The sequence below is a fragment of the Xenopus tropicalis genome, chromosome 1 (genome assembly GCF_000004195.4).
Source record: "Xenopus tropicalis strain Nigerian chromosome 1, UCB_Xtro_10.0, whole genome shotgun sequence".
Taxonomy (NCBI): domain Eukaryota; kingdom Metazoa; phylum Chordata; class Amphibia; order Anura; family Pipidae; genus Xenopus; species Xenopus tropicalis.
Genome location: NC_030677.2, coordinates 160,998,068 through 161,014,595, shown reverse-complemented (window position 1 = coordinate 161,014,595; position 16,528 = coordinate 160,998,068). Strand labels below are relative to the sequence as shown.

General features: G+C 41.8%; 1 protein-coding gene across 2 annotated transcripts; it reads left to right on the top strand.

Annotated features, from left to right (window-relative positions):
- The first annotated feature begins 7,873 nt into the window (after positions 1-7,873).
- Positions 7,874-14,809, top strand: tmed2 (transmembrane p24 trafficking protein 2). Of its 2 annotated transcripts, XM_012964557.2 has the most exons (5): positions 7,877-8,061; positions 8,688-8,880; positions 9,929-9,949; positions 11,178-11,285; positions 13,020-14,809. In XM_012964557.2, the coding sequence occupies exons 1-5, from the start codon at positions 7,882-7,884 to the stop codon at positions 13,142-13,144; spliced, it is 627 nt and encodes a 208-aa protein (XP_012820011.1). In that variant the 5' UTR covers positions 7,877-7,881; the 3' UTR covers positions 13,145-14,809.
- The last annotated feature ends 1,719 nt before the right edge of the window (positions 14,810-16,528 follow it).

Here is a 16,528-nt window from a genome sequence, read left to right as displayed (position 1 = left end):
AACAGGCCTATAGATTTCAGGCTGAGAACGGAATACTTTTTTTAAAATAAAGGCACCACATTAGCAATCCGCCAGTCTCTCGGCACCATGCCAGACCACAATAAATCCTGAAAAATTAAGTGAAGAGGTTTGGCAATCACAGCGGTAAGCTTGTTTAATACCCTGGGATGAATCCCATCCGGTCCTGGACCTTTGTTTACCTTTACATGTTCAAGTCTCTTTTGAATTTCCTCCTGAGTGACCCATGCATCAGTAGTTATATTACTAGAAATGGGTCTATTAAAAAGGAAGCATTCATTAGCTGGCTCCTTAGTTGTATAGACAAATGAAAAATAAGAGTTCAAAATTTCTGCTTTTTCCCTGTTCTCATCAACCAACTGACTCCCCTGTGATAATTAGGTTCCCACCCCTTCTTGCTTCATTTTTTAACTATTTACATATTTAAAAAATAATTTGGATTTCTTTTACTCCTAGCTGCAAAATCCCTTCCATCTCTATTTTTAGCTTGCCTGATATAAGCTTCCTTGTACCTGATGAAAGTTTCTGCTGTCCCAGCTAACCTGAATGCTAACCTGAATTTACCCGGCCCCCACTATGATCTGATGCGAGGACACAGAAACTGGTCCCCTGGTCCCCTGCTTAAAAAGTTTAAGGACTCCTGCTTTAAAAGCACATTTTTCTTACCAACCAGCCATAAAGATTTTGCTTTGCAATGCCTCTCCTTGCTTACAAGGGGAATATACTGACCTGTATACTTGCTAAGCAATGTTTTAAAGATATTCCATTTTCCTTCTGTGTCTAACCCCGTGAAAAGCCCTTCCCAGTTGATACATTGCAGAGATACCCTTATACCGGCAAAGTCTGCATGTCTAAAATTGAGAGTTTTAGTTAATCCCTTATAGAGCTGTCTCTGCAACATTATCTCAAAGGAGACCATGTTATGATCACTGTTCCCCAAATGCTCACCCACACAAATCTTAGAGATGAGTTCAGTATTAATAGATAGGTCCAAAATAGAGTAATTCCTGGTAGGTTTTTGAACCTGAAACCTGAAGTTGTTATTTAGCATATTTACAAACCTACTAGCTTTTTCTGACTTAGCCACCCCATTACTCCAGTCAATGTCTGGATAATTAAAGTCCCCCATAATAATAACTTGACCTAGTTGTGAATCCTCCTTCATTTGCAATAGTAGCTGGGCCTCATCCTCCTCACTTATACGGGGTGGTTTATAGCATACACCAATGCTAATTTTCTTTGTAACCTTTAGCCCTGCTGAAATTTCTCCCCAAAGTTATTCTACACTGTCCCTGGTAATTTCTTTAGCATATGGCTTTAAATCTGACTTTACATAAAGACAAACCCCTCCACCCTTTTTAATCCCTCTGTCTCTCCTAAAAAGGGTGTAACCATTTAAATTCACAGCCCAGTCGCATGTTTCATCCCACCAGGTCTCAATGATACCAATTAAATCATAATTTTCAGTACATGCAATAGCCTACAGCGCTCCTAATTTAACTGATAAGCTTCCCTCTTATATTTACATTAGGTAACAGAGAGATAGAGCTAAGGTGAATATTAGGCTGTATCCTTTGTAACAATGGAAGCTCCTTCTCTGGTAAACTGTATGGCCCCTCACTCCTCCCCCATGACCCCCTGCTAATCCCACAATAATTTGTCAACCCGATCAACCACATGCCGAACCCTGGCACCAGGGTGACACAAACCGTTCCATTGTAGTGATTCGGACGACAGATTACCCTATCAATGTTTCTAATAATTGAATCCCCTATAACCACAATCTGTTTAGGCTTAGCACTGCCCTCCTCCCCATCACTACTTTGACACTGGTCTTTTTTCAACCCTATGTAACTATGTAACTATGTAACTACTAGAGAAACTGGTCTCCTGGCTGTTAGAGAGATCAGCCCCATCTAGAACCACAAGTCCAGAGTTCACACTCCCATCTTCTTCACACAATCTGGCAAATCTGTTGGGATGCACAAACCACGGCACAGCCTACCTTTTCTTTTTCCCCACATTAGATTTTCTACTTATCCTTTTTTTTGTTGATTTGAAAAAAAAGTTGCTTCAACCAGCCACCAGACTGTTAGTAAGCAAGCAGCACATTATATACAGTGAAAAGCAGTGAGATGCAGTGGGTACAGATGGCAGATTTTCAGATATGCCCTTATACTAGGCTGGCTCTGAAACACAACATTATTTTGTTTCCCAGCTTTGCAGTCTCATGAGGGCCCCACTGTAACTAACTAACAAAACAATGGCAAAAGTAAGAAATTAAGAAACAACAAAAAATATATAAAAGCAAAATTAGCTTTTTTTTTTTAGAGGGAAAGGGTTAATTTATGACTAGAGCAAGGGTGATAGGTATATTATACATCTCAGGTGAAAAAACTTTTTAATTTCACCTAGTGATTTAGCCAACATGTAAGTCGCTGGCGGGATGGCACACGCGGCGGCGCGATTTCCCAAAATCGCCGAAAAAGACTTGCGAGTCTTTTTATTAACAACTGCTTCCCTAGTATAGAGATGATTGGGTTTCTGCTATTGTTTGAATGAAGAAGTTTTCAGAGTTCAAGCCTACTTTTCCTTTACCAGCAATTGTGTAGCGCTGTTTTTTTCTGAAAGCTCAGACTCAGGCACCAATATTACAACTAAAAACAAATACATGAATTGGTTCAAGAATAACATTTTTAATCGTAGAAAGAATTATTTGCTATGTAAACAGTATAATTTAGAAGTAAAAAGTACACAATAAAATATAAATCTTAAATAAACAAGGGACTTAATGACCACAGAGGTAATGAACACATTAGAGGTTACACATAATAAAATAGCAATCTTTATTTGCCAATACAGCAAGCAAATGTTAAAAAGCCCTAACCCATAAAACAATAACAAACGCCATTCATGGAAGGGCCCCTCCCTCCCCCCTAAGCACACCTATACCTACACCTATAGGCAGGATTGTTAGAAACACCAGTATATAGCAACGTTGGAAATAAAAAGTATGATAGTATCAATACCTAAAACTTAAACATTTACAATATACATGATGAATACAGTAAATAAGATCTGGTGTATTTAGCATTTTTGGCATCTGTATTCTCCTTTCCATGTGTAACATCACCAGGCAGACTTGCCTCTGCATTACTGACAGGCTTGAGCTAGCAAAATTAAAAATAAAGTGCTGCACATGCTCACCAGGACCTTTTCTGCTAGCAGGACTTTTTTTGGCAGGCACAGTAATGACCTCTTCGACTAACAAGACAGTCGGTGGAGATGGCCTCAGAAAACTAAAAGGGGCAGGGCTTTATGCTGGTGCAAGAAATAGAGGATCTGTGCTGCAGATTTGTGTGTGTGTGGCGTGAAAGAGGTTAGAGTAAATGCTGAAAGTAAAGTATGTGATTTTGGGGCATAGATAGAATAATTTTAAAGATTTGTTATACAAAGGTTAACTTATTTTTTGTTTTAAAATTTGATGTGTGGGGCTAGCCATTTTCTTACTTTCTCAAGTGCCCTTAAGCATGTGCTCTGATAAACGTCAGTCTCCCTTTAGGGCTATGGCACACAGGAGATTAGTCGATTTCGGGAAATCGCGGCACTGCATATCATCATTTACATTTTCGCCGGTGGGATGGCATTTCGGGGAGGTTAGTCGCGGGCGACTAGTCTCCCTGTCTGCCACAGCCCTGCTGCACTGCAAGTTGGAGTGATGTCATTCCCCCTTCACTTCCCCCCCCCCCCCCAGCAGATCAGCAGAATAGTGGGAAGGTAATAAAATACCAGATCTCTGACACCTCTCCTAATGGATTCAGCTGCCTGAACTGATAGTACCTTAATATGCTGCTGTCACTGCTCTGCTTTGGGCTAATAGCACTGCTGGTAGAGAAACTGTGCTGTGGAAAAATGGGCAAAACTGCCAATACTGTACATTCACTTTAGGATTATGGCACAGATAAAGATTTGTTGCTCACTATGGGAATGCGCCCCTATGTGTTTTTGTTTGATTTTAGAAATTGGTAGTTGACCTGCTATATTGAGGTGGCTGTGTTTATGAACTACACCTCCCACTGCCAAAAGTAATAAAGTAAATGTAAAATTAAAAATAAGGAATTCTTTTGCAGCAAACTCAAACAGGAGTTTATTGTCCATGACAATTGATCCACAGATATATGCAGTTTGATACTCAGAAGCAAATGTAGAGCAATATATGCAGGTTCAAATACTGACCAAGCAGAATAAAGATGCACCATTGTGAAAAGTCGCCCGCGACAAATCTCCCTGTTCACGGGCGACTAATCTCCCCGAGTTGCCATCACCTGCCATCCCACCGGCGAAAGTGTAAGTTGCCGGTGGGATGGCACACGCGATTTTGGGAAATCACCGAAAAAGCCCCGCGAGGCAACTAATCTCCCCGTGTGCCAGAGCCCTTAGAGTTTCCAGATTCCATACAGCAGATGCTAAAGAACCTGGGTTTAGGGTTGTGTTTGCCGCAACTTTGCACCGCGTGTTTTAGGATGGTGCGGCCCCACCACCACTCCTTCTCCCTGGACCTCACATGCCTCCAGGCCTGTCTGCGCTTTGCTCTATCAGGGCTGGTCAAGATGTTGGGGGGCATCTTTTCCTTCTTTTGGATTTCATTGACTACCCACTTCTCCATCATATGCTCCATTCTCTCATAGACCCACAGAGGGGCATAGGGCATATAGTAGCCCCAGAGCATATGTACCCTGAAATTAAGGACTCTCTGTATGCGGGACACAGACTGCCTTTCCTGGCAGCACCCAAAATTGCTTCTCCTCCTCTGGGCTGATTTTAGGAGGGGCTACAAAACTAGATGGAGAGGTGAACATGGGCCTCATGCCCCCTGCGGCCTCCTCCCTGGAGTCATCACCCCCTGGGGTGTATTCACTGGAAGAGTAGGCCCCTTCTCGGTGGTGAGGGGTGGGTGCCCGCTCCACAGTAGCATCTCTGAGGGACTGCAGGTAAGAGGGCGGGGCAAGGACCTCATCCAGCCCGGTCTCTGATGGCACTGGCGATGGGGGCCCCATGAATTCTTCCCATTCCTGGTCCCTCACACCTTAGTAGCTGCCCCGCCTGGGCCCCCGCCGGTTCTTCCGGCCCCTGGGGAAGGTAGCCCGGGTAGCGTCCCCCCCAGCGAGTACATCGGGCCCAGCCCAAGAGTAACTCAGGGTCCCCTGGGTACTCACCACCTTGGCCGCAGCTACCACCGCCAGATCAGCAGTGGCGGGAGCGCTGGCCCCTTCCGGTTCAGCCTCCTGACCGGCAGAATCCCCCTCCTGGGTAGAACTCGGGGGTACAGTAGGGCATTCCTGCGGGTCCTCCTCCTCATCACTGAGGGTGATGGCCGCATAGGCCTCATTCACGGCCTCGATCTCCAGTACCTGCTGGCCCCTGGGACCTGCCCCGAACGGGCCGCTCCAATAAGGCAGGTCACACGATGGGCATTGGGCCCCAGGGTGTTTTAGGGAGCCAAACGATTCGGCCTCGCAACCCCCACACAGAGGCACCATCCAATGCAGGGTCTCGCTCACCCTCATTTCGGCGAAACTGCCAGACCAAATAAATCTTCGGCGGGTGTCCTCCATTCGCACCGCCGCTTTCCCCGATGCTCTGGGTAGGGCTGGGGACCCGGACCCAGATGGTAATGGTTTGCTGAGGTTAGGCATTCTAACTCTTCTCTCTGGATGCGAAGACAGCTCCTCTCTCTAGCTCTGCTCCACGTGTTCTGCCGATCCCCAAAATGGCCGCGGTGACGTCACCGGCCGTAGTCGCGCCCACTCTCTTTGGCGCACTTTCTCAGCGAGGCGGTTGGCTGTTCGCTCCAGGGGCGGCTCTAACAATCAGTGAAGCCCTGTCCCCTCCTCCTCACACGAGAATCCGCGTGACTTCATGGGTTGTTTGGCGCCACGGGTCTGCAAATCTGATTGGCCCAGAGCTACTCCTTGCTCTCTTTCGCGCCAACTATCCCTCCTTTGGATAAGGATGCAGGGGGCCCAAAATTTAACCCAGACGGAGGTCAGGCTTCCAAATTCACACTAGGCCCAAAACACTGGTATGGCCTTGCTGCACTTCTTTTCTGTCTCAGCTCTCAGCAGTGCCTCCAAATGTAGCCCACTTTAGAGAATGTGCTGCTACTTGCTGAGATCTAGTGGCGCTAACAGGATCCTGAGCCCCGCTTACTATGGGGAACAGATGTTGCTGTATTATTTGGCGTGCCTCCACCCAGTATAGGGACAGACTGAACTGTAACTCCCTTCCTGAGAACTTGATATTATACTTCTGCTTGGGGACTCCCAGCCCTCCTGGCACCTTGCCCCCTCCCTGGGTAGATTCTTACCAGGCAGAGTGGATCCTCCTGATAGTAAGACACTGCACTCCGGTATTATGATGAACCAAGTGATATCTTTTATTGTAGCTTGACAGACAGGCGTTGCAGAAGTCACAGAACAATCAGGGAACACTTTCTTTCCTTAAGAGGCCCTCTCTCCTTGAGATACCAGCAATACCCCTGCCAGGCGACCCTCCTTGGGATTCCCTCCGGTACTTCACGCCAGAAGCCCCTCTCTAGGGCACTTCCCGGTACTCCCGCCAAGCGGACACCCCCTTGAGACCTCACCCCGGTTATTACCTTATTATTATCCTTTGGATTAGGCAAACCTCCTATTCCTTCCACTTAGTTCCCTGACTCCAGCAATGAGTACTGGGAGATCTTAATCTCATAAAAGCTCCTGTTGGGGCCAAGCTGCCCAGCTAAATAACCTGTCTTCCACTCCTAGAGCGGCCTATAACAATTAACTCTCTCACTAGACCCTGGCCTGTCACTAGCCTCTAGCCGAGGGGTGGGCAAACTACGGCCCGCGGGCCACATCCGGCCCCTTGGCCTTTTTAATCCGGCCCGCCGCCGCCGCCAAGTCTCATCACATGAGACTTGGTGTCATTGGCGGGCCGGAATTAAAGAGACGAAGGGGGCGTAACGCTGGCCTGGCCCTGCCCGCCCTGGCCAGGGGGTGAGTAAATGTGGCCTGTGAGCCAAAAAGTTTGCCCACCCCTGCTCTAGCCAGAGGGGTCCCAGGCAGGAAGACCTGGCAGCACATGGCTGCACAGCCTTATATACTAAGTGTACCACCCTGTGGCCATAACCCTGAACTGCAGGGAAGCTAACTCCCTGTTAACTATTTAAGTGCCAACCACCCAAGGTGTTGCACTATTTAGGTACTACCCACCCTTGGGGTCTAACCGGGGGGGGGGGGGGGGGGGTAACCATCCTAGGGGCCAAATTTTGGAGATCCCTACATACTATATCTATTTATGTTCTGTAGGAATTATTTATAGTTACATACATACAGATATAATATACGTTTTCTTGGTTAATTCAAAATAAAAATGAGACAAAAGCCGCGCACAACCTTAACTTCATGGGTTTCCCAGGCAAAGAAGTTCGCAAGACCTACGATTATGAGCCATAGGGAAACTTCCTTCTGTTAATTGGAATTAATCCTAACCTGATATTTAAACACTCTGAACTAAAAAAACGCGCATAATATTTTCACAGTGCCAGTCCATTTGCTTTGACCTTTTTGAATAAGATTAGAATTTGCCCTCAACATAAATGGCTACCGCGTTTCCTTATGTACAGGCTGCGTGTAACGTGCGCTCCAGTGTTGCCAGGTCTCCCTCAGAGACTGTTACCCGGATGTGGCCTTGTTCCTGTCAGGCCGCCGTACAGGCGTTACGTGGCAGTCGTAGCTCGCACCCCGGCAGCCTGGAGAGGTGACGCCTCTTTCGGAGCGAGGCCCAGATCCCAGACCGCCGACTTCTGTGTTTCTTGTCATCATGTTCACGCTTTCTGAACTCGTAGCCCTCCTCTGCTTCTTTTCCGCCACGGCGTCTGGCTATTTTGTCAGCATAGACGCTCATGCGGAAGAATGCTTTTTCGAGCAGGTCACGTCGGGTACCAAGATGGGCCTTATTTTTGAGGTTGCTGAGGGAGGATTTCTGGACATCGACGTAGAGGTAAGGTTGGGCCGTCACTCTGTGGAGCCAGGCTTTGTGAGTGTAACTATGTCAGAAACGTCTAAATGGATTATGTGAAATCATCCCAGGAACAGCTCTTGCAAGATCGCTGATACCAAGGGAATAGATTAATGCACATGCAACTAGATTTAGAGAGAATCATCTCTAAATGAATTCATTTTCTATCAGTGTTACGTTAGTATCATAATAAAATCAGTTATCTTTCATTGCTTGCTTTAATGTCCTCCCCCAAATATGTGTTTTAGCCTAGTGGAAATAAATGAACTATACTCCCCATACTCCTTCAATAGATTATGACTGCTTAGGGTTGTAGGGAGTTGTAATGATACACCAGCTCCTATCTATCTATATGTCAATATACTGGCCTTTGACTAGAATCTCAAGCCTGCTTTCATTAACACAATATTGCATACTTGGTAGTTTTATAAGATATTAGCAGATTGGTTGCTTTCAGGGATCGTAGGAGGCCGTCACATTGTTGAAATACTAGGAGACTCATCTGTTAAAATTTTACCTTTATTTTTCTAGTTTTGTATGTTATGCAGGGTAACAGGCTTTTTCTGAGTTTCTGGAATTTACTAAAGTTAATACTTTTCCCCCTTCAGATTACAGGTCCAGACAACAAAGGCATACATAAAGGAGACCGAGAGTCCAGTGGAAAGTACACCTTTGCTGCCCACATGGATGGAACGTACAAATTCTGCTTTAGCAATAGGATGTCCACAATGACTCCTAAGATTGTAATGTTTACTATTGATATAGGAGAAGCTCCTAAAGGTCAAGACATGGAAACAGAAGGTGGGCATTATTCTAGTGCATGGCAGTATTGTGTATTTTCAGGGAAGTTATATGGTATGTCAGGTAGCTGTTTGTTATGTGGCCGCAGAAGCACTTTATTAGACTTGTTTAATTTGTTTCTCTCTCACCCTTACATCACATCTGCTTTTACTTCTCTGAGTGTGTCATGCTAGGCAAAGCATATCTTTAGAAGCGGTGTCATTCTCCATGTACTCCAGGTGGCACTGTCAGATTTTACCGGTACGGCTGGTGTGGGAAGAGTGAGATTCCAACAGCTGCAGCCTCAAGTGCCTGAACAGTTATGCTGGCTGTTGATTGCTTTTTCCTGAAAACACACACTTCATTTTTGCTAATTAATTAAATTGTTATACTTGACTCTGATTAAATTTTGGTTAGCCATTAAAAATAATGGCATATATATATGTGTATGTATGTAGCGGACATCATACTTTTTATGAGGTGGCCATTGATACTCTTATTTTGTTACTGGTGTTTTTTTTTTTTTTTTTTCTTAACACACTGTAAGAAAAAAAAAAACACCAGTAACCAGTGCTTTTTTTTTTCCTGCCTCTACTCTAAATGTTGTGTAGTAAGGTAGTTGAAAGGTGAAACATTTAACATTATTAATATTTTTATACTGTATCTTTTCCAAATTTTCCTGTTGACCTTCTAAGATATCATTTTAAGAAGAAGGAAAGGTATCATTACTGGAGGGTTCCAAATCTTAGGCACCCCCAGTTATGATAATTGCTTACCTGATACCCTGGACTGGTGCACCTGTTTGCTTAAATTTGGCCCATGTATGAGTCCCTTGGGAAAAATTGGCTGAGAGATATCAGTGTAGACATTGGCAAGGTTTCTATCAGACAGGTTTGGAAATCCTGCCAGGAGAAAACATTATCGGCTCATTGATTTGGCCTTCGTACAACAGGTCTCTTTAGGCTTGCTGTATGATCTGGCAGACTTCTCTATAGTGTTTTGTTTTGTTTTTTAAACACATGCACTGTTTTTTTATCTTTGCACTTCTAATATCTTGCACTTCTTTTAGGTATTGGTGAATCATGGGATGGTAGGTTTACTGCAGGCAACATAGCTTTTGCTGGATATTTTGCATAGAGAATAACACTCCATACATCTGTTTTCCTAATCCTTTTTGCTGTTTTGGCATGTCAATGATATGTTTTGAGAGACTAGGATAATTTAGTTGGTGACTTCACTAACCAGTCTAACGTTTGTGTTTATGCATTCATAAGTACTTGTGGCATGGTGTTTGGAAGTATTGTAAGCTGCAAAAATGCCACGAAGGCATAGCTGTTTTATGATAACTTAGTAAAGCTTACTTCTTGACCTGCAAGTCTGGTCCATGGGCATGGAGTTTCATTTCTTAAACATTAGCTTAAACCTTGGTATACCTGTGGTATAATCTATTCATAATGAATTTGTTAAATTGTACTTGTAACACAATTTTTTTTAACTCACTGCATAGTTCTTCTACTGAATGGATCCTGATTGTTTTCTCCATACACAGGGCATAGTTTATTTTACCTATAACATTTCAGAGCATATGCTAAGGTGTTTCAATGTATTTTGTGAAATAAATAAGATGGCACTGAAAACATAATTTAAGGTTTTGTACAATGGAAACATGTTGCGTTTTTACTCTTATTTTTAAATGTAGGAGGCTGCGTCTGGTCTTCTGTTTTAAAGAGGTGCTTTACCTTTAAGTATGTTATAGAATGTAATATTCTTAACTACTTTGAAATTGGTCTTCATTATTTATTTTTTTACAGTTTTTGAATTATTTGCCACCTTCTCTGTCTTTCCAGTTTTCACATGGGGGTCACTGATCCCATCAGCCAAACAACTATTGCTCAGTGAAGCTACAGTTTTTATTCATATTACAGTCTCTCATTTAAACCACTGCCTTGTTCCTAGAGTAAGCTAGACCCCAGCAACCAGATAGCTGCTGAAATTCTAAACTGGAAAACTGCTGAACAAAAAACTAAATAACTGAAAGACTAATTTAATTTCCAGGTGAACAACCCCTTTAAGGCCATTGTACAATAGACACAATGCATCAACAGCTAACATTTTCAGTTTTGTCAGATCTTCAGGCGAAACTGAACCCTGATCTCTTATGCATGCCATGATGGTTGGGTGATATGTTTGATATCAGCCAAGCCACCCACATCTGACATGCATGGGCACTATACTTTTTCATCCCTTTCAGGGAACATTAGGGTGGTATATTACTGTCTTAATTTTGTTCTAACTGTAGTGCCATTAATTTCCTTTAGCACATCAGAACAAGCTAGAAGAAATGATCAATGAACTGGCTGTTGCTATGACTGCTGTGAAGCATGAACAGGAATACATGGAGGTGCGAGAGAGAATACACAGAGCAAGTGAGTAACCTGTAATACTGTTACAAAACTGGGTGGCAGAGAAAGGGGTTTGCAAATCGAATATGTTCGTAGACTAGCATTCAATTCTTAACAAGGCCACTTTCCGTTCTTCCACGTTTTTTGTGGTTTTAAAATTTAGGGTGAGATAGGAGCACCTTCTCCTACTGGTGGATGTGAATATATAAACCTGAGCCAATTGCCTTACTAATTAGGCTTCTTTTAATTTTTTTTTTTACTTTCATTTGTTTCCTTTTGTTCCTACCAATTTTAATAGGAACATATCAGAATTACTAAAAATTGGCAATATTTTTCTATAAAAAAAGTGCCCCCAATGTTGTCCCCATCTCAGCTGTACCTACTGTTAATATGGGGAGAGAGTGCTGTAGGGCTGCTTCCTTTCGTCATGCTGGGCTTCGGTGCTGTGTTATCCTTTCACAGGCTAGAGTACAAATGAAAAGTAGAGGGTTATGCTGTCTCCTGCCTATTCTGACTGAAGCAACTGGCTCACTTTAGGGCTGTGACACACGGGGAGATTAGTCGCCCACAAAAAATCTCCCTTGTCTCCGAAATCGCAGAAGTTGCCTTGAGAGGAAACTTCAGCGTTTTCGGGAAATCGCGGTGCCGCGTAAGCCATCCCACTGGTGATTTACATTTTTGCCGGTGGGATGACATTTCGGGGAGATTAGTTGCCCGCGACAAGGAAGATTTGTCACGGGCGACTAATCTCCCTGTGTGTCACAGCCCTAATGAGTGACATTTCTAACCATTTCATAGGAAGGCATCAATATAGCTTTAAAAAGCATGCTGCTGAGCGTGTTGCCTCATAAGACCCAAGATAGGTTTCATCTCCCACTAGGTATACTTGTACAGGTATGGGACCTGTTATCCAGAGGGGTTTTCTGGATAAGAGGTCTTTACGGAATTTAAATCTCCATACCTTTTAAGTCTACTAAATAATAATTTAAACATTAAACCCAGTAGGATTGTTTTGCCTCCAATAAGGATTCATTATGTCTTAGTTAGGACCAAGTACAAGATAATGTTTTATTATTACAGAGAAAAAAAGGAAATCATTTTAAAAACTAATTTGATTAAAATGGAGTCTGCGGTTGTTCTTTCTGTAATTCAAAGCTTTCTTGATAATGGGCAGCTGGATAACAGGTTCCTTACCTGTAGCCCCCCGTCCCTTTTTTATTTCCTTAAAAATGTTATTTTATCCACTGTCTGGTGAGATATTTTAATCTGTCCATATGACCTGTCATACTGTCTTTAACTTTGTTATCACTGTCATTTCCAAAAGATATGGGGATAATGCTTTTTTCCACAGTACAGCTGTAAAGCCTTAGTTCACTATTGCAGCAGTGGTAGTTGGGTTGCTGATAAGGTCCATAAGAAATCTGTTCCACATGGAGATTTGTCACCAGTGATAGATTTCTGCTACTGTAGCTTATTACTTTATTGTTGGTGGAAAGACTTTTTGGGGAGATTAGTCGCCCGCTGTAGCAGAGATTTATCGCGGGCAACTTAACTCCCTGTAGGACATTACCCTAAAGTGAGGTGTGGCAAGAAATTGTGGAAGTGAAGTGGTTGTACTGCCAAATAAGTGGTTATCTCAGGACATCAGGTCATGCAGGTGGCAGGAGCAAATTGAGTCATTATGCATGTTTAATGATTGTATTATATATTGTGTTGAACATGTTTAAATTACTTTTTTTTTTTATCTTTTCTCAACAGTTAACGACAACACAAACAGCAGAGTGGTGCTTTGGTCATTTTTTGAAGCCCTTGTACTTGTTGCTATGACACTGGGACAGATCTATTATCTAAAGAGATTTTTTGAAGTGCGACGAGTAGTTTAAGAAAAAGCAAATTTTGTTTTTGCCTTTCCTTTGTTTTATTGTCCTTGCTGAGAAGACACAGTTTTTGTGTTTTTTCAAACCACCAACTACATGGTCACAAATCTCTTAAGTTTAGTCTCTCAAAAAAATGGATTTTTATTTTTTTTTTCTCCCTTTCATTTTGCTTCTGATCATCTGTAGAAAGGGTAAACTGTAAATATACTTGCCAAGAAAATGTGTTTTTTTTTTTTATTTTAATAAAAGGACATTTAAGAGGGGATTCTAACTTGCTGTACTGTGGTGCCCGTCCAAAATGAGAATATATATATAAGGTGTAACTCCTGCAAGCTGGCCTATACAGTGACGTTTTATGGAGGAAAGCAGAAAAACAAGTGTTCATAATTTAGATTAAGAAATGTAATGAAAAGTAATTTGGAACTAGGCAACTTTTTACAGTTTAAATAAAAAGTTCCACCAACTGAACTTATATGTGGAAAATGTGTATTTTGTTTAAAATAATGTGACCATGTGCAGTGAGCTGGACACAGACAATAAAAGGTATTTTTGTAATCTTTTTTTCAGTCAAGACATCCACATTGTAAAACATTGCTGGTTCCTTTCACACAGTAATGGTAAACATTTTTGCTATTCTCTCTCCTGAATCATCTGGTAACCTACTACTACCTGATGTAGTTGGTGAGAGGTGGCATGTTGCATCCAGACTAAGCGAGGGAAGCATCCTCCATTCTCATAAATGGGTCAAAGAACGATGAGAAATAATCTTATACCTCTGTCATTAGCTAATTCTACATGATTTCTAAAAGGCTTCAGTGGCCCATAAAATAAAAAACAAACTGGAGGTGTTTGCAGGATACCTTCAGTTGATCCAATATAAGTTATCTTAACTTATGCTTAAAGCCTTCTGTGGTCCAATCAAAGGCTTAATTAGCTAGAAACAAATCTTTAATTATAGAGTGCTTATAGAGCTACATTTGTCTGCCTTGTCCACTGGATTACATTTTTATTTGTATGTGTTAATTTTGTCGTACATAAGTACTAGGGGCGAGTTTCAGTGCTATATGTTTAGGCCATTTTGTGCAGTGTTTGGATGAAGGATAATTACAGTTTTCTTGGGATATCTGGGAGACATGAATAGAATTACCTTATGGCATCTTTTGCTTTGCTTTTGCAATTTATACTAGCACCTTTTGTCTTCAATACTTTTTATTCTTTTATGTCATGGATTTGCCATTTTTTGTGCAGAGCCAGGTTACCTTTCATCCCTATTTTTCATTAAATAGTGGGTCTTAAAAACAAAAAAAAAGGGGTTCCGGTGTGGGTGCAAATCAAGATTACATAGTAAATGATGTAAGTGGGTTGTATTTTTTTTTTCTTTTCTTTTTCTCTACACAGAAAACATCCTTACCAGTAACAACTGTTTTGTACAATTAAGTTAAGAAGTTTTCCTACTGGTTTTCATGTATAAAAGAACACTTTCAGCCTTGGGCACAGCCTATAAATGCAGCAGTCTTTAGAAGAATAGAATTCATTTTTAAGACTGTTTGCAGCCAGTCATTGTTTGAACATCAGATGTAAATTGACTTTTAAGGTGTACATTTTAAAGGAAGATGCTTGTCTAAATATTACCCAAGTTCAATGAAAAATAAACACATTCTATAAAAAAAAGTGAATTGTTTGTTTTTTTTGTATTGGCGTTTGCTTATTATGAACTCCATTTTACATTATTACAGGATATAATTAGAAGATAAATATTTCTACTGAAGTTTTGTGATAATTCTTTCCAAAGACTTTGGTAGGTTGCAGCGGGAAAAAAATCTCTGTATAATCTCTGTATGCACTTGCAGTACTGTCCCACTAATTACCCAGTGGCACACACTACTAAAAAAAGTATATTTTTCTGAAATTGGTTTCTTTAAATGAAGCAGGATTTTACATATGAGCTGTTTTTTGTAACATTAGAGTCCTGCATTGTTCGGGGGGGGGGGGGGGTATAGTTTTCCTTTAAATTTTCCCATGCAGTGTAAGTATGTAGTATGAACAAGACATTGTAAATGAGGTTCTCAGCTCAGCAGATCTTTTACTAATGTTATCTATCAAGGTATTTTCTCTTATGCAAGGTTATGTGAACATGGTTATTATATACTGAAACATAACTTGTAGGTTGCTTGGAGGACTAATTTTAAGGGTACATGTGATACATTTAAAATGGTAATGTTCTAGCACTATGGATACCACCCAGGTATTATTATTAACATCTATTTAAAAAGTGCCAACAAATTCTTCAGTGCTGTACAATAAACAGGTGTATACAGTAAACATACAGATTTACATACAAAGCAACCAATACAGGAGGTAAGGAGGACCCTGGGCAAACAAGCTTACAGTCTAAAAGATCTGGGGATATTTCACTCACAGGAAACTGAGCAGGCATACAACCTTTGTTAAATGCCTGAATCTAAACCATTGTTTAGGGTTTCTTTGTGGCAATTTCTCCTAAAGGGTCTAGGCTGTACCAAATCCCATGAATCCGGTCTAAATTTCCTGCCTTCATAGTAATCTTTAGTAATGCTGCATGTAGCATAAGCCTAACTTGTAGAATTATGCTATATCATCAATGTATCTTAAGCAGTGCATTCTTGGAGGGTGTGTTGAGCAGCTTATTATACAATGCATCTAAATTGGCTTGTGATTTGTTATGATTGTGTTTGTTTGAATGTTAATATGACATTACTGTCTCAGATTTTGCATAGCTATTTTATGGTTAAAAATAATGAATACTTCCGTTTAAGCCTTTGCCTGTCGACAAGGCGATCTTTCCTGACTATCTGGCCACATAGCTATTCACATGAGAAGAACATCCCGGACTTCAAATTTATTGAATGGAAGGAAATATTCTTTTGCAACTTTATCTCTGCTGGAATTTCTTTGGATATTTGCCTAGACTAGACTGACCATCTTCTTCTCCTATAAATCACCATTTTACATCCCTAATAAAATAGACTATACATATTAAATCAGCTTTAATGATGAATCTGAATCTGTGTCTTTGAGAACCCTATGTCTAACAAAAGAGCAACTACTGTTCTTGATAGATGTGCTCACTTGCAAAGTATTGCAGGGCCTTACACCGCGGGGCCCTTTAAAAAATAATGTATACTGAGAAATCCGCTCTTAAAGGAGAAGGAAAGGCTAAGTCACTTGGGGGGTGCCTAACATTTCGGTACCCGCTGCGGTTCTCTCTTAACAGGGACACCAGCCCGGGGTACAAGGTAAGCAATTAAAGTCACTTGGGGATGCCTAACATTTTGGTACCCCCAAGTGACTTAGGCTTTCCTTCTCCTTTAAAGGGCCTACCATATAGCAGGGCTCCCCAACCACCGGGCC

Excerpts from the sequence above, each read along its gene's own strand:
- tmed2 (XM_012964557.2), top strand. The coding sequence starts at position 7,882 with ATGTTCACGCTTTCTGAACTCGTAGCCCTCCTCTGCTTCTTTTCCGCC. Across the intron at positions 8,881-9,928 it reads TCAAGACATGGAAACAGAAG|GTATTGGTGAATCATGGGAT; the intron begins GTGGGCATTATT and ends CACTTCTTTTAG. Across the intron at positions 11,286-13,019 it reads AGAGAGAATACACAGAGCAA|TTAACGACAACACAAACAGC; the intron begins GTGAGTAACCTG and ends TTTTCTCAACAG.